Here is a 17,415-nt window from a genome sequence, read left to right as displayed (position 1 = left end):
ACTCGGCGACTTTTCAAAACAGGAAGCAAGCCACACGGCACTATTAATCAGCCCCCTCGACAACGGCGCCCAATTCTGTGTTTTTCTACCCACCACTTTCCTCACTGTAGCATCCCTTGGAGCTGTACGTCATTATTCAGCGAATGATAAATGGGCGCTTCGGCCGAGATCGTCCGCTCAACGCCCAATTATTCAGGGCTGGTAGTCAAAGCGCTAGATGGCTTCCTAGCTGCTTTGGGAAGTGGCTTCTCGTCCCAAAAGAGTAGTTGCACGGCCATTGCCATTAGCTTAGCAGAGCACTCGTTGGCAGGAAGAGGTGCAGTTGAGCTAAGTCTTTGGAAGAAACTCAATTGAAGATGGTGAAAATGTTTAGGCCTGCTATTGTAATACATACAAAAATGAAGTTTATATAAAATCCGGCCATGGTGCTCGTCTTGTTGAAAGAGATTCTGATATCCATCAACAAAGCATTACTTGACATACAAACGAGTTCGCACAGCAATCTTCTAAACTTGTGACTTATACCAATTTACTTTACTTGAACTTTACTTCGGATTCAACAAATTTCTACAATGGCCGAATCACGACTCTGGAAACCACTCAAGATAGCCGGTGTTGAGGTCAAGCACCGCATCGGCATGCCAGGACTCTCTCGCTTCCGAGGCACAGACGACCATACCGCAACTCCCATGATGAAGGAGTACTACAGCCAACGATCTCAAATCCCAGGCACCCTCATTGTCACTGAGGCCGGTATCATCTCTCCCGGCGCTGGTGGTTACCCCAACGCACCAGGCCTCTGGCGCGAAGACCAAGTCGAAGCTTGGAAAACTATCACTGATGAAGTTCACCGAAACGGCTCCTTCATCATTGCCCAAATGTTCCATGTTGGCCGCGCAGCAGTTCCCGAGATCGCTGCAGCGGAAGGAATTGAGATTGTGTCCTCCAGCCCCATTCCTCATGGGCCAGATGCAACCGTGCCTAGAGAATTGACTGTCGACGAGATTAAGCAAATCGTAAAGGACTTCCAAACAGCTGCGAAGAACGCCATTCGCGCTGGCTTTGACGGTGTTGAGCTCCACGCCGCAAACGGTTATCTCCTGGACAGCTTCATTCAAGATGTCAGCAACAACCGCACAGACGAGTATGGTGGCAGCATCGAGAATCGATCCCGCTTTGCAGTTGAAGTCATGAAAGCCGTCGGCGATGCCATTGGACCTCAGCGCGTTGGAATACGCTTCAGCCCCTGGAGTACTTTCCAGGGCATGCGAATGGAAGACCCTCTTCCTCAGTTCTCAGATGTCATCAGCAAGGCAAAGGAGTTGGGTCTTGCCTATATCCATCTGATCGAGCCTCGAGTTGCCAACTCTGACGATCTGGAGCACCCAATCGTCGAAAGCTTGGACTTTGCGATCAATTTGTGGGATGGGCCAATCCTTCTCGCAGGTGGTTACAAGCCGGATAACGTGCACAAGACGATTGATGAGATGTATCCTCAGAAAGACATTATGGTTATGTTTGGCCGATACTTTGTCGCAAACCCAGATCTGGTCTTCAGAATCAAGCACAGCTTGCAGCTCAATCCGTATGACCGCAGCACTTTCTACGCTGTGAAGAATCCCAAGGGTTATCTAGATTATCCATTCAGTCCTGAGTACGAAGCAAAGACTAAGGCATAGGTAGTTTTGGGGCGCAGCATTAAAAGCAGTTTGGTAGACAATTTTATAATTTTCTTAATAGAATAAAGAGTTTCTTAGTTTCTTATTACACCTGATAGACCTCTTTGCTCAACTCTCAACTCTTGACATTGAATGTTAAACTTTCAACGTTGTATTTACTACCTATCACACAGGTAAGGTAGGTAATTACCGCAGGTACTAAGTGCGAACCCCTGGTTTCACCGCCTTCCTCTTTGCTCAGAATATAAAACCGAGTCTTCCAATCTCAGAATACGGCAATCTCACGTTTATTCCCCCACCTCAGCTTTCTACTCCACCTGTTCCTACACGCCCGCATCCTCTCTGCCTCTCCAAAGCCATTTTAGGATTCAGCGACCAGCGAGCCGTCTAAAATGTCTTACGAATTAATTGCGCCCTATTTTGACAAATTTCAGAAAATGGAATCTATGCTCAACGCGTTTGCTAGAAACGATCTAACAGCACGAAGACTTGCAGCATATGCAGAGACATTTCGAAAAGCCGTCGCTTTATGGGATGCTGATGCTCCTAGCCAACCACGAAGGGGAAGCCAGCAGACACGCAGACTAGTGAAGGACTGCTTTCTTAGAATCTTGGATGTCGGACTTGAAGCCTTTATTTTTATGCACGCTCTCACTAGGCATATGGAAGCTAGGCGTCGTAAAAAAAAGGAAGAGGTTTTGTGAGGCTCTACGAATATGGATGAAAGAAACACCTGATAAACTTCCTCCATCTTTTTATGACTTCATTTCCAGGCTTCAATCAGATCATAAAACATTTATAGAAGAAAGTATGTGCTTTACAGAACGAACGCATGGATGCCTATTGCATACTGACACAACATCTCAATGGGGGGCAGGACTCAAGGAGCTAAGAGAGAGAAAAGCTTCATTGGACGCAGACAGTGATTCAGAACCTGAATTGTTGTCGCATCGTGCGCTTCGTCGCCAGAGTACTCCGAGGGAAGTAATTGAAGTTGCCACGTCTCGAGGAAACTCACCGGCCTCTGTTGCGAGCCAAGGAAATTTGGATCAGCACATTTCTGCACCCCGCAGAGGCAACGAGGAAGCGCCCGTTGCGTCTGCGCCAGTCTTGTCAAATGGCGAAAATGGTAACATCCCTGGATTCTGTATTTATATTCTCGCTGACTGTTAAATAGCTGAAGCCCCTACAGCCAAGGCCCGTTCATTCAACAAATCGACTGCTTTCGCATTGGAACATGCAGAAAGTCTTACGGTGTCTGGACAGGCCATCTACGCTCTCACAGGGGATACCATCAGCGGGCCTATACATCTAACGTTACCAGGAGATTCAACCACCCACCCATTTTTGGTAATTCCAATCAAACCAGAAGCAGCATATCATATTTGCAAGCTTGAAACTAGGGCTGCTCTACCTTAGGCTACCCTGACTATTCCTATTTTACATATCTTTGCACTTTGTTTATTATCGTTCACTCCATAGCAAACAAATCCTAATCCCTGTTCCCACGGTACAATGACAGTATGTAGATTAAATTGAAGTGGTGCGATTGTTTTTACAAAGGTAACCGCCGTCCCAAAATGAAACAGCCTCACTTGGGCCGATGCTACAGAGACTTCAATGAGAATTGCCGCTGTATCGTCTGGTGGTCTGATTTCTTCGCCATGCTGATAATACCTCCAGTCGGGCGCTGAGCATTTCTTCTCTACCTAGATACTTATTAGTGTATGCTTCTCAAAAGGCCAAGAGTAAAGATTACTTGTTTCTCGCATTGCTGAATAAGTTCCTTCTCAGTGACATCTACGGTCACTAGAGATACAAGGTGGACCATGAAAACTGGGGTCTCATAAGCTCTGCGTACCGTCCTCCGTTTAAGCTAGTGTAAATTGCTAACGGAAACAGTATTGAATTGAATCGGCAGTATTTCTTCCTTCGTACGACTGCAGACTCTGCTTCACAGCGAGTTCAACTGGAAGATACTCATCTGCCAGCCGAGGCAGAGTTTTCTCTGTATTTGAGTGGGGCTCTTTAAATTATCGCAGTCATAGTGAGCGGGGAGCTTTTATAAATGTTGTTGGTTGAGGACATCTACAACGTTTTAGTGGGTTTCTGTCGGCAAAATGAGCCTATGCTCGTATAAGCCTAACACAATTTGAACAGGCACCTATCAAGCTCATCGCTGCACTTTCTTAACGATTCCTTACTGTTGCTTCGTAGAATGGTATACCATGCCTCCATGGCGCCCTTCTTCAACTAAATATGTGTAAATGCGCTTTCTTGGTTATATTCTCAATTTGAGGTGACTTCACGCTGCATGGGGACAATATTGATAATGTCCATGAAGGTGAACCTCAAGGTGACGGGAAAAGGCTACCTCTTCGTATATAATTGCATCAGCTGTTACGGCATCTTTAACATACAATGATACTTGCGCTAATAAAAATGCTATATTTAGGATATCTGGTGACGGTATTGTCTTCCTTATTTGACTTGATAACTTAGTACAAGCTAGGAACCGTAGCGTGTTATCGCATCCATTGTAGCCACAACTCTGGGGTGTTTGCGCAGTGTTTTCTCATCATTCTCTTCCATTTTATTGCGCTCACTGCCAAAATCATAACAGCCGTCACCACTCATGGCATAATGGGCTAAACTATGCTCATCATCATCGTGAGTTGCAGTCGAGAGAATGGAGAGTTTTTAGTCCATTATAGAGACTTGATTGTGGACTGTGAGGACTCGAATTTCGCACAAAACCCATCACTGCCTGCATCAAAATCAAGCGTCGCAAGAATGCTGTTTATTTGTACGTGACAACTAGTTGTAATTAGGCGATTGACCGAACGTATAATGCCCTCCGTTATGCTTTGAGACGCTTTGACTGCTTGGGGTAGACCAGATGTAGGTGACGTGAGAAGCGCTATAGACAAACACTTTGCAAGGCTGCTCGAGGACAATGACTCTAGACTTTGTGTAGTCACCTCCAAGTAGTTTACTATTTTGACGGTGTCAAGTTTGTTTAACGTTAAATACTATTGATTAGATTGAGTTAAGTAACAACGATCTCATGCGCCTAAGTTGCTATTCTCCAGGTGCATCAAAGCTTCTTGCACAGTCTTGTGAACCCCTCAATTTGCTCCCAGTCCTCGGTACCAGTAGTGGCAATAGAATAAAAGATCCTGTTAGGATCCCACTTCTCGCGGATTGTCACCAGTCTTTCGTAATTAGGTCCCCAGAAAGCATCCTGCCAATTGGGTTGAAATGGATTGCCCTACAACTGTTAGCATCTTTCTCCCAAAGTCAGTCCATCGTATGGATCAAACTTACCTCATTGACGTAGGAAATTGCGTGCGGCGAGGCCTTTCTGAAAGTCTCATCAACCACGTTGGTGAGAGTACGTTGAGCCTGTTGATTCTCTTCCAGGGTGAGGTCAGTAGCAAGCGTCATTGAGGTGATCACAAAATTCGTGACGTTGTTCCAGACTGGATGCTTCGCACTGTCGGTGGCTCCATGGCCCCGTCCGGCATTGAACAGATGTCCCACCAGGAACACACCATTCTCTAGTGCTGTCTTGTACGCGCCCAGAATCTCGTCAGCCTGGTCTGCCATATCATTGCGAGTCATACCAATGCCATATAATCTATACACTAAGAAAAACATAAATAATTATATTAGATTTAACAGCAAGGAGATCATGTTGTGGTCACCATTAGGTATATATTAGGCTTAAAAAGCGAAAAATAGCTATAAAGCTTTTTTTTCTCCGCATATTTAAACCTTAGTATCAGCAAACTAGATGCTTGATTTAATGTTAAGTAGTAAGAAAGAAGTCTGTTTACTATTTCAGTGAAAAAAGTCAACATGCGTGTCAATGCGAGTGTAATTGCCATGATATATTATTGTTGCAAAGGCGACTGTTCCCAGCATGTTAAAAATTTAACCATTACCAACTAACAGGGGCTGCGGGACATTGTCGAGTCTTTAGACTGTGCTGTATAAGTCGGCAAGAGAGACTAGTGGATCCATATAATAGTTGAAGACTACCGTTACAGTCTTCAACGCACGGGATCTTAATAAAGGTTTGTGGCAATGCACGGGAACAATAATCCAGACTGATTGTGGAAAATATTTATATACTATATAGTAAAGATCAGTCAGTGCAAAAGCGTTGGCGAATTTCACAACGACCGAGTGTTTTGACTCAAGACAACGATGACATTTCAATTAGAAATTTTGAACTTGTGCCGAATCCGATAACTGCACGTCTTAGAAGCTGCGGATATGGCTACAGATGGAAAGAGACGAGCTTGGTGAAATGCTGTATAGTGTCTATCTATGAGAGTCATGTCTGCGCTACTGAGAAGAAACGATGCGTGTGCGGCATGACGAGTAGCCATAAGACGAATAGTCAACGTCAAAGAAAGGCACGGAGGCGATTCGCCCCGGAGTTAGTTACAGTGCCCGTGGCGGACGAAGAAGTCCGACTAGTGGTCTTGGAGGAGGAGGTTGTGGCACTACTAGCGCTGGAGGTAGCCTTAGTAGTAACAGGCTCGAAAACATTGATATATTGATCGCCACCGCAGATCTGGTTCTTATTGCCGCTGCACGGCTTGTCGCACTTGCCCTGATCGCTCGCCGACTCTCCGCCGATGAAGCTGCTGCACCAGCATTGGTTACCCGCCTTGACACCGGCGTAGAGGACAGTGTTGTTGACGGACGCCTTCCAGCACGAGTTTTCGCAGCCGGCAATGTCCAGGGCCGAGTCGCCTCCCTTGTTGCTCACCATGTGCTCTAGGACGGGAAAATTGGGATCATCGTCCGGGTAGCAGCCCCGGGCCGTCCAGGAGGAGGGCGAAGGCACATGTGAGCTGGTGCTGCTGGTGGTGGTGGAAGAGGCCCGAGTGGTTGTGGTGCTGGCGCCTGGAGGGGGATTGCGGTCACTGGTGGACACACAGTAGGACAAGGGGAAACGCCAGGGCTCGCAGCCGACGCTGAGAGACGGGTTCCATTCGTGAAACTCTTCTGGGGTGATGCCGAACATGTCCCTGACGTGTTTGCAGGAAGTGGTTTCATCGCCATTGTTCCACCAGTCGATGCAGCTCTTGACGGTTTTGGGGTCGAAAGAGTAGACTGGCTTCTGGGCAGCAGCACAAAGATGAGCAAAGACCAGCGCTACCAGGACACCGCCCGAGCGGTGGGTAGAAGCAGAGATTGGCCTCATGGCGATGGTTTTTTCCACTCTTGCTCTTCTCTCTATCCTTCCCTGGTGGAGCTGAGACGTGTGAGAAGAGAGGAATCAAGAGCCATACGAGAAAGGGCGAAAGACGTGGGAAGACCCGCGCAAGGTCAGGCTGCGATGTGGATGAGGGCAAAGAGTCCAGGCCAGCTGCCAGAGGGCAAAGGCAGCGTGACTACCGGACTCTATGCGGCGCGGGTTTAAGTATTCAAATCCGTTGCGTAGTAGAGATGCGCCACGTTACACGGAGCTGGGAGAGCAGAGATTTGGGACGCCCGAAAACGACCGTTGATCTGTCGACGTAGCATCGGTAAAGTCGGTAAAGCGCCACCGGCTGTGAGGCAGTGCATCTCGGAGGAGTCCGGTGCAGGTAACTGTGCCGAGGAGAAGCAGAGGCGTTCGTCTTGGCGGTGCCTGAGGTGGTCCTCGGGCTTGATTAGTGGCCGCTATTAGGGCTCGGGAGCCGCGCGGTTGGCGCGCTTTTTTAACCATAAATTCTAAGTTTGGCAAGGTGCCAAGGATTCATCGACAGGGAGTACACAGTATGAGATTGGTGGCCTTGGCAGCGGGGCTGAGCAGCGGAAGTCGGCCGAGCAGACGTCGTCGCTGGAGTCTCGCCCACACAATGCAGCAGACGATACTTGCAACATACTGTACATGGGCCTTGGTCGCGGTGATTGCAAGACACCGCACTCTGTCTGTACCTGCGCCGTACATGTACGTAGGGAGGTACGCATACTTTCCTCTTCGGGGCTCGACAAGTGGAGCCTCGCGCCACCTGAAATTCTCATCGGCCGCGCGGGTCTGCCTTTGATTAGATATAGTACTTGGCATCGGATATTCTACGATTACTCTAGGACATTCCCAAGGTACTTTCACTTTCCATTCTCGCATTCATCGCCGGCATTTTCTGCCTGGCACAAAAGATGCTCAGCTCCCCCAACCAACAGACTACCTAGGCGTTGTCCTCTCCTGCGTGCCTCCTGAACTCTCTCCACATGTCCTTCGCCAGCCTTCCCTCCGAGCTCCGCTCCTACATCTGGAGCTTGGCCGTGGCGCCTCGGCGCATCACAAATGTCCGCGCCAAGAAGAGCGAGGGCAGCTTCAGCAAGAAGCAGCGCCTGAAAGGCAAGGATATCCTCTACGAGACCACGTCAACGCCGCCCCCGGCTCTCATGCATGTATGCCACGAGTCTCGTCAGCAAGCGCCCTACCAGCGCGCGTTTACCGCGGGCACCGAGCCGCGCTGGACGTGGGTCAACTTTGACGTCGACATTTTCTGCGTCTCGAGCCTCTACGCCATTCAAGACCTTGCGTCTGTCTCCCAGCAATCCGAGGTCCAGCGGCTTCAGATTCGGACTGACGACCAACCTGACTGGTATGAGTGGGCTACCACTTATAATGGGCTTTCCCCTCTCTGTAAATTAGAGAGCCTCAGGGAAATTCAGGTGGTGTTAGAGCTTGGTGATGCAATGTGGGGAGATGTGTTTACGGACTGGGGCTTTGGATGCTGTCCTAAAGATAATATTACATTCCTCGACGAGGAGTCTGGGCTTATGCTCACTGGCCCTCAGCTGAAGATGGTGGGCGATTGGCAGACGGTATTCTCGTTTGACAGGGAGGGAAACCCGCCTGACCCGGATCATCTCTCGGAAGAGATTGCTCATGCCCTTGACGATTCTTGGCACATGACTTTAGCACAAATGCACGAGATGGATTGAAAAGGTGTAAATTTGACTAGTTGTCTACATGTAGTGTTACCAAGTATAAGAATGAGAAGCACAAGAACATGATGGGGCCTTGTTAGGGGCCGCAGTGGTTCATCCTCTGATCCGTCCGCCGCGCGGCGTCAATGACCGGCTTGTGTGCCACGGCCGCCGTGTCCTTGGTGTAGAAATCCTTGGCGGCGGCTTCCACAATCTTGGCCACTTCCTCTCTACTCTTACCCGTGTCGGTTACTCCACCATTGATGGTCTCCTTCCAGTCGACCACATCCCAGGGTTCGCCGGTGGCCGGGCTAGTGCCGCTGCCTACAGTCTTTGTCTTGACCGTGATGCCTTTGCCGCTCAGCCTGTCCTTCATGGCTTGGATTTGAAACGACCCATGATCGCCCATTCTGGCCTCAAGCACCTTGCTGTTGGCCTTTTGGAAACCGTCAAACAGAGCCTTGTGATTCTTGTAGTTGTCGCCCTTTCTGGATGTCTTCTGCACCAATTTCCCCATATCACTTAGGAACTTGATGTAGTTGTCCGTGCCGCCTTTTACCATCTTGTAAGCAGGTGGGCTGAGAACCTTGCCATCGGGATACTTTTTGCTGGTGGTTGCCTTGAGCATCTCGGGGTAGATGTGCTTCGCAGTCTCTTGGGGATCGAGACCAGCGGCGCCGTCGGCAAGGGGCAAGGGATTTCCGCCGCTGTCTCTGCCGAAAGGCACGAGGGAGTTGCCATTCAGTTTGCTCAGAGGGCCTATTAACTCGTTGAAGTTTGCTCTAGGGCCCCTCGACTTGGTCTTTTCCCAACCGCCGGGGCATTCGCCCGTTGCCTTGTTGAATTCTCCCTTGCAGGCAAAGCCAATGATACGATCTGCTTCTGCGTTGAGGCCATCGATTTCATAGATGTAGTAGAGCCAGACGCGCTCCAACGCGCCCTGGTAACCACCGGCGAAGACGGTAGTGATGAATAGGACGAGCTCCAGCAATACTGTGGCTCTCATGGCGGCGATGGTCGAGAGGGTTGACTAGGAATGGCGATGAATGAACAAGTAATGACCGCGCCAAATGGTCCCCAGGAAGAAGAATGGGGAGCCAAGGGGGGACGATGATGATATGGGAAGATGGAGCGAAATGCAGCCCAGTACGCTTCTAGTCATCGAGCACCCGTAGACCACGGATTCGCAAGGAGAATGTTATATACCTCGGTATGTATCGGCCTCTGGGCCAACAACACAATATCTTGGGATTTACCAATGGAGGTTGAGTTTCAACAATAGAGGGCTTGTACTCCGTGTGCTTTACTGTGCGGGATCGAGGCGAGGCCGGGGCGGTGCGTCCCCCTTCCTAGTCTAATGGGTGGAACCCTCCGCTCTAAACGATGCTACATACATGGGCGGTGCAGGGATTAGGCGGTTATTTTCACGACGAAAGGAACATTACCTTGAGTCATAATAAGGCGCTCTCACATTGATTGGCCGAAAAACTTGATTGTGTATAGTGATCAGCTAGCTCCTTGCGCTGTATACATCCTATTCAAGTAATAGCCGCGGCGAGGCAATGCTACCCAAGCGAAGGGCCGCGAGAGCAAAGTGGGTTTTCCTTGAACGAGCATTGCCTCTGGCCTGCAAAAGAGCTACTCCCTAGGGGAAGAAGGAATCCTTTGAGTGTTTATCATTATAGTGTTGGTTGTATCTCACATGGTCGAATCCTTCTTGGCCTGGTGATATTGGAATCCGCCGCCGTTGCTTTCTTATAGGATTGCGGGTACTCTCCACCTGGTGTTGCCTGTAATTACATAGTTCTATAGTTCCCGTCTCACTCTCCTCTCTTATCCGTCCGTGCCGCTTCTTCAGAAGCTTTGTTAAAGATACCACCTGGAAGAACCAACCAGACTCTTCTAGGTTGCCTTTCAGGGTCTCTGCCCACGCCCATCATAATCCCCCTCTTTCCCTTCGTTTCTTCCTCTTCCCTCCTTACGCTATCGCTTCCCCCACTCCTCCATTCACTCCCTCAACGCTCCTATAGGGGCAGGCCAACATGATAGCCTCATTACGCCGCGGGTTGATTGCCGCTCTCTTGCTGTCAGGGACGGTCGCTGCACAAGATGATGCCGCCGGACACGACAGCGTCGAGGACTGGCGGGCAGCACACGTCCGCACATCGGGAGATGCCATGAAGCCTTGTCCTCCGCCGTGCCAGGAAGAATCATCTTCTGAATCTGAAAAGGCATCTTTCCTCTTCTCCGATGCCGTTGGTCTGGCTGCCTGCAACGAGACCATGATAGTGAGCGTGGCCGTTCAAAACAGCAACATAGATGGCACTCCTAGGCCAGTTGCAATCAGAGCATGCAAAGCCGAATTCACATCCAGATATGACGCTTTTACACCGCAAGAGGATGTTGCCGCCATTTGCTCAACGCCTAACCATAGAATCATCCAGGCCTCCATCTCCATGGGGGAGCTCAGCTCTGCCAATGGCAACAACAAGTTTGTCACTGGGCACCTCCTGGAAGCGGGCAAACAACTTCTCAACTCGCTCGGCGCAAAGAAGCCTTCTTGCACCGATAATTTCCTAAGCTTTGGCTACTCGCAGTCTTCCGTCATTGGTCTCTTTGGAGGTCTCGAGCTTCACCAGCATGGTGTACCTGCCGAGGTCCTGAACAAGTTCCTGGAGCATGCCCGGGAGAAATCCATCTCCAAGCCTACCCTTGTTCAACTCTGCAACGAAGGAGAACGTGGGGCCGACTATGCCGTCGGTATCATTGCCGTCAGTTCTCAGGACTTTTCTTTGGCCCAAGACGCGGTCAAGGCATGGGCAGATGGACGTTGTGTCTCGGCTAACACCAACAACAATCCAGGCTGGACGGCCGTCACTATCCGCGTCCCAGAAATCGCCAGAGACTCCAGAAACACCACCAGCACTCAACCGTCACAGGAGGTCTCTGATTCTGGAGATGCTGCCCATATCTGGGGAAAGTCGCGTCTTGCCGCGAGGGCCACCTGCAAGACGCAAACGGTCAAAGCGAACGACGGCTGCGCCTCGGTGGCCGAGCGATGCGGCATTAGCCAGGCTGATCTGAAAAAGTACAATCCTGCATCCAACTTCTGCTCTACACTTGTCCCTGGCCAGGTGGTCTGTTGCTCTTCAGGCCAGCTGCCCGATAAAATCCCCCCGGCCAACTCTGACGGCACCTGCAAAACCGTCAGTGTCATAGCCGGCGACGGCTGCACATCCCTGGCGTCAAAGTGCAAGCTGGCTGCAGCAGACTTCACCGCGCTTCACCCAGACAAGAACTTCTGCTCAAGCCTGGCCGTTGGCCAGCCCGTGTGCTGCACGCGTGGCAAGCTGCCCGATCTGAAACCCAAGCCAGGTAAGGATGGGTCGTGTGCGACGTACACTATCAAACCGGACGATGGCTGCTCTGCCATTGCTGCCTCCCATGGCCTGACACAAAAGGACATTGAGGATTTTAATAAGAAGACTTGGGGCTGGACTGGCTGTAACCCGCTCTTCCAAGGAAGCGTAATCTGTCTGAGCACAGGGACACCTCCTTTTCCAGCCTCTGTTGGAGATGCCCAGTGTGGACCGACGGTGCCCGGTACCAAGATGCCGCAAGGCAGCACCAGTGATGACTGGGCTAAGCTTAACCCTTGCCCTCTCAATGTCTGCTGCAATATCTGGGGCAAGTGTGGTTTCACAGATGACTTTTGCATTCTTTCCAAGTCCGTAACTGGTGCACCCGGTACTTCCGGGGTCAAGAATGGATGTAAGTATAACCCTACCCATCTGACCTATTACGCCCCTTTGCTTCTACGTCCCCCCAGGCAGCGCATGGAAACTGATATCGAACAGGTATCGCTAGCTGCGGCAGAGATATTGTTAAAGGTAGCGCGCCTCAGAAGACGCTTCGAGTCGCGTATTTTGAGTCTTGGAACGGCAACCGCAAATGCTTGACCATGGATGTCAATCAGATTGACACTAGCAAGTACACGCATATCCACTGGTCCTTTGCTAATGTCACCAAAGATTTCAAAGTTGACGTTGGCGGCGCACAAGCACAATTTGATATGTTCAAGGGCATGACTGGGGTTAAGAGGGTCATCTCGTTTGGCGGTTGGGACTTTAGCACCAAACCAAATACGTTTAACATTCTGCGAGAGGCTGCCAAGTCGGGGAATCGCGACACTTTCCGCAAGAATATCATTGACTTCCTTGGCAAGCATAGCCTGGACGGCGTTGACATTGACTGGGAGTATCCAGGTGTAAGTACTGCTTCGCCATCCCTTAATACCCCGACACCGCTAACGTTAAAACACTTAGGCTCCTGATATCCCGGATATCCCTGCCGGTGATCCTAATGCTGGAGAAGATTATTATCAGCTGCTCAAGAGCATTAAAGACTCTGTTGGCACTAAGTATTCCGTTTCGTTTGCAGCCCCAGCTTCATACTGGTACCTCAAGGCTTTCCCCGTCGAAAAGATGGGCAAGGCGCTTGATTATATTGTTTACATGACATACGATCTTCACGGCCAGTGGGACTACAACAATAAGTGGACGTCTTCCGGCTGTCCTACCGGAAACTGTCTTCGCTCTCACGTGAACGAGACGGAAACAAAGGATGCCTTGGCTATGATCACAAAGGCGGGCGTGCCATCTAACAAGGTTGTTGTCGGCGTCGCCAGCTATGGGCGCTCTTTCAAAATGGCCACAGCCGGTTGCGATGGACCAATGTGTACATTTACAGGCAGTCCAAGGCAGTCCAACGCCTATGCCGGCCGCTGCACAAACACTGCAGGCTACATTTCTAACGCGGAGATTAAAGAGATTATTGCTTCTGGGAAAATCAACAAGCAGTGGGTTGCTGCTGGATCTGATATACTGGTCTACAATAACACCGAGTGGGTGGCTTACATGAATAACTCGATCAAGTCGGACCGTGAAAAGCTCTACGCGTCCTACAACATGGCAGGAACGAGTGATTGGGCTGTTGATTTGCTGGAGTTTCGCGAGTGTGTTCCCTGCATTCCCTGCCTTTTACTAATGCTTTATACTTACTGGTCTGCAGTGGTAGTGACCTTGATGCCGGGGCTGCTGCCGACTTTCCGCTCGACTACGAGTACGAGATTGATACAAACTTCTTCAGCCAGTGTGATGCCAGCTACGACTCCCTGGATGCCCTAGAGAGCCGCAAGGACAAAATCCCTGACCATTGCATGAATATCTACATTGCCAAAGTGGAAGCCAAGATCATGAGCGATGCCCTGAGCCAGTATGACGACCTTGTTGACGACGGCTACGACGACAAGTTCAACACGTTTCAGGCATACGTCAAGCAGCAAATACCCGATCAGATCAATGCATTTATGGGCAACGGAAAAGCCGGTGACTACTTCAAGTGCGAGGAGACGGGCGAGCACAATTGCTGTGGTAGTTGCCGCTACTTCTGCGATGATGACAGCAACAAAGACTGCGATAACTCTAAAGACTGCAAAAACGGCCGCGGCACATTCCAGATTACGTGTCCGACAGAGTTTGAGTACGGCGAGGTTGGAAATTGGCTTTCCGAAGACGCGGCTCCAAACACCACATTCACGCTCCAGAATGAGGATGGTTTCTACAAAGCCATCTACGATGACTACGGCGTTGAAAAGGATTGGATAAAGTTTGGCAGTACCCACGTCTACTTGAAGAACGGCTGCCAATACTCGGATGATATTAACCAGTGTGCATGGAACAATGATAATTGGTACTGGAATTACCCTCAGGCCAGCGACGATGTCAAGGTTTCCAACCCCAAGGATATTATTGGAGACTCAGATGACAAGTCGAGAGATTTGCTGTCAAGACTCAATGTCTTGATTACCATGGCCGACTACGACGAGCTCGAGGACCCGGCTGATCTGGTCGACGCGGCGATGCTCCCTGCCCTGAGTATAAGCTCAGCCGTCAGCAGCATGGGCGATGTTGCCAAACAGGCCGAGGAGATCAAGAAGGCCGAACGCCAGGAAATGATCCTCTCCTTTATCACCGGCGTCCTCTTCTTCATCCCATTTGTCGGCTCGGCCGCCGGTGCCGCGGGCCTGACCACCGTCCGCACCATCCTCGGCATGCTTGGCCCGGCGGCCGACGCCGGCCTGCTGACGTGGGGCATCATCGAGGACCCGGACAATGCTTTCGCCACCATCTTTTCGACTCTGGCCACTGCGGGTATAGGCGCTGGCGGCTGGGGCAGGGCGGCGAGGGCGAAGCGCGGCATGTTGGTCAAGGACATTGACGCCCTGGGCAGTATCAAGGATAAGGTCAATCGATTTGATGATGTGAAGGTGGCGTCTTGTAAGCTCTAAACACTTTTGGCGGCGATTTTGGGTAATGTTAGAGAGACAAAGGGGGGGGGGGGGGGGGAGCTGTCCGCTTTTGAATAGCGTGTTTTGCTGCTAGAAAAGCAATTTATTGCGCCGTCTGCCAAAGTCTATGTATTGTTTAATAGGGTTATAAAGATGGCATTGAGGCTGTGGTATTCTTTTTGTGGCAAGAGGAAGGAGGCGTTTGTAGCGCTGGAATTTCCTGTACTGTTTCTTTTTCAATCAACTCTAAAAGATGACTCAGGCTTCTAGATGGCCCACGCGAGCGGCCTCTGCCCAGTAGGCAATATTAATCATCTTATCATCTTACTATACGCATTACATTATCGGGCACGGTATGCATTCTCCGCGACTATAAATCCGAGTTTTAGTTGTGGCCTTGATTTCTAATTCGACTCGATTTTATGCATGTTGGTTCTTAGTATCATGGGCCTGGACGGTGGATGAGATAAAAGGCCTCACCTGCAAAGTTTAGAGCGGGTTTGCCGAATGCGATTCATCTCAACATGATGGTTGTGTCGACGCGAGGCTAGCGTGTGGCGGAATCTACCCCCGGCCTTACTTATGGAGGCTAGGCTTGTCCCGACGGAATGGATCGCCCGTGTCTTAGCGCCAGTTCATGTCAGCTCGTCTTAAATTGCACAAGGATTATACGAAGTGACTTCTGGTATTGTCTGTAACTAACTTTGATAATGCTGTGTCGAAAGTGTCAGAGCCTCGCTTCGCTGCTTCCTATCTTACCTAGAGAAGCAAAACACCGTTCCACATTTGCCCAGTTACAGCTTGCAGTCCAAGAAGGTTGTAGAATTTGCGCAATGTTTCGCACTGCGCTTCTTCAAGAATACGCCAATGAACTTACCTGTTCTCTGCTTGAAGCAGAAGTATATCATCGTCATCTTGATAAGAGCTACGCTGGGAAAACAGGAAACAATCAAAGACTGCGCTCAAGATCGAGAAGCTAGGCGTACAAAGCGTGTTTTAAGTCGTACTGCATTCTATGTTTGTCCGGAGACTAATGAGACGGATGCAAGATTTGCATCGGTAAAGCGCGGACTGATAGGGATCGTATACTTACGAAAAACAACCTGGTGATGCCTATCTACCTGTTTTACAGTGCTACCCCTATATTGGACTATCGTCCGTCCTAGGTATGAAACTAATCTTCGCAAAATTGTTAATGAAACTTGCATATTGATATGGAGAAGGCTATGAAAACGTGACAAAATGGGCCAATAATATCAAGACAGCTACCGGTGACAGCCGAAATCGCGCTGCAAAGTCTTGGATTAACAGCTGTATAACGGACCACCCACTCTGTCTTGCGCCGCCCCTAACACTATTACCAACACGAGTACTAGATCTCGAATCTCCAACAAGTCCTTCACAGTTGTGCCTCGTTCTAGGCCAAGGGTCAACTGCCAGTTATGTGGCCCTAAGTCATTGTTGGGGCGGCTCCCAGCCTTTGAAACTCACTCTATCGACACTTGAAGAATTCCAGAAGAATATCAGCCTCTCTACACTTCCAAAAACATTTTTGGACGCTGTTTCTGTAACAAGATCACTGGGCCTCCCGATATCTTTGGATTGACTCACTCTGTATCATCCAAGACAGCAAAGCAGATTGGGATAGCGAATATACTAAAATGATCAATGTTTACAAAAATGCCGCTGTTACGCTAGCTGGTCCTGCTGCAACAGGTTGTAACTCAGGATTTCTTCATAAGCGAGATGAACAAATACATGAGATTGTGGATATATCGCGCAATGGAGCTTACACAAAGGTGGTTCTTTCACTCCAGGGGGTTGGTAAATACCGCGACTATTTCGAGCCAGAACACAACTCACCTTGGGCAACAAGAGCTTGGATATTACAAGAGAGGCTTCTTTCACGTCGAATCATTTATTTTGGTAGTACGAAGATGTATTTTGAGTGCTCTACCAATGTTAGACTTCAGTCTTGCCACTATCCAATTACTTGGAATAATCAGGAGATTAACGGAATTATTAAACAGTCGACTGCGCAGCTCCAGAACAATTCGGAGCGCTTTCAGTATTGGGCATCAATAGTTCACAGCTATTCATACTTGCAGTTGAGTATGAAGCGAGACAAGCTTCCAGCACTTTCTGGTATTGCTTCTGACTTTCAGAAGCTAACAGGTAGTGACTACCTAGCTGGTCTTTGGAAAGATGACTTACCCAGAGAGTTAACGTGGTATATTGGGTATTCAAACTCGCAGCCGCCTTACTTAGATTACATTGCTCCATCTTGGACCTGGTGTAAGCCATAACATATATGAGAGAGTTGGTCTAGCTTACGCAGAGGGCAGTTCAGAACGATATAGATTAGCAGAGAGGTCTAATACTGTGGAGCGCACTACTTTTAGAATAGTGTAGCTTTACTTTCTGCAAAATAGCAGTTATGGTTTT

General features: G+C 49.5%; 8 protein-coding genes across 8 annotated transcripts; 4 read left to right on the top strand and 4 right to left on the bottom strand.

Moving 5' to 3' along the window:
* Positions 1-572: 572 nt before the first annotated feature.
* TGAM01_v208694 (NADPH dehydrogenase) lies at positions 573-1,679 on the top strand (the record flags this gene model as incomplete). Its single annotated transcript, XM_018806495.1, has 1 exon — positions 573-1,679. The coding sequence occupies one exon, from the start codon at positions 573-575 to the stop codon at positions 1,677-1,679; it is 1,107 nt and encodes a 368-aa protein (XP_018660322.1).
* An 810-nt stretch (positions 1,680-2,489) lies between these two features.
* On the top strand, positions 2,490-3,098 carry TGAM01_v208693 (hypothetical protein; the record flags this gene model as incomplete). Its single annotated transcript, XM_024550389.1, has 2 exons — positions 2,490-2,808; positions 2,857-3,098. The coding sequence occupies 2 exons, from the start codon at positions 2,490-2,492 to the stop codon at positions 3,096-3,098; spliced, it is 561 nt and encodes a 186-aa protein (XP_024404860.1).
* Positions 3,095-3,510, bottom strand: TGAM01_v208692 (hypothetical protein; the record flags this gene model as incomplete). Its single annotated transcript, XM_024550388.1, has 2 exons — positions 3,095-3,388; positions 3,439-3,510. 2 exons carry the CDS (start codon positions 3,508-3,510, stop codon positions 3,095-3,097), a joined length of 366 nt encoding a protein of 121 aa, XP_024404859.1.
* Positions 3,511-4,776: 1,266 nt separating this feature from the next.
* TGAM01_v208691 (isoamyl alcohol oxidase) lies at positions 4,777-5,288 on the bottom strand (the record flags this gene model as incomplete). Its single annotated transcript, XM_018806496.1, has 2 exons — positions 4,777-4,950; positions 5,007-5,288. The coding sequence occupies 2 exons, from the start codon at positions 5,286-5,288 to the stop codon at positions 4,777-4,779; spliced, it is 456 nt and encodes a 151-aa protein (XP_018660323.1).
* Positions 5,289-6,093: 805 nt separating this feature from the next.
* On the bottom strand, positions 6,094-6,900 carry TGAM01_v208690 (CFEM domain-containing protein; the record flags this gene model as incomplete). Its single annotated transcript, XM_018806497.1, has 1 exon — positions 6,094-6,900. One exon carries the CDS (start codon positions 6,898-6,900, stop codon positions 6,094-6,096), a length of 807 nt encoding a protein of 268 aa, XP_018660324.1.
* Positions 6,901-7,913: 1,013 nt separating this feature from the next.
* Positions 7,914-8,636, top strand: TGAM01_v208689 (hypothetical protein; the record flags this gene model as incomplete). Its single annotated transcript, XM_018806498.1, has 1 exon — positions 7,914-8,636. One exon carries the CDS (start codon positions 7,914-7,916, stop codon positions 8,634-8,636), a length of 723 nt encoding a protein of 240 aa, XP_018660325.1.
* An 82-nt stretch (positions 8,637-8,718) lies between these two features.
* On the bottom strand, positions 8,719-9,627 carry TGAM01_v208688 (hypothetical protein; the record flags this gene model as incomplete). The annotated part of the gene is made up of 1 exon (XM_018806499.1): positions 8,719-9,627. One exon carries the CDS (start codon positions 9,625-9,627, stop codon positions 8,719-8,721), a length of 909 nt encoding a protein of 302 aa, XP_018660326.1.
* A 1,036-nt stretch (positions 9,628-10,663) lies between these two features.
* Positions 10,664-14,970, top strand: TGAM01_v208687 (glycosyl hydrolase family 18; the record flags this gene model as incomplete). Its single annotated transcript, XM_018806500.2, has 4 exons — positions 10,664-12,392; positions 12,479-12,888; positions 12,947-13,635; positions 13,692-14,970. The coding sequence occupies 4 exons, from the start codon at positions 10,664-10,666 to the stop codon at positions 14,968-14,970; spliced, it is 4,107 nt and encodes a 1,368-aa protein (XP_018660327.2).
* Positions 14,971-17,415: the final 2,445 nt, after the last annotated feature.

This window comes from Trichoderma gamsii, assembly GCF_001481775.2.
Source record: "Trichoderma gamsii strain T6085 chromosome Unknown Scaffold_38.2, whole genome shotgun sequence".
In the NCBI taxonomy this organism is placed as follows: Eukaryota; Fungi; Ascomycota; class Sordariomycetes; order Hypocreales; family Hypocreaceae; genus Trichoderma; species Trichoderma gamsii.
This window is presented reverse-complemented; position numbering and strand designations above follow the sequence as displayed.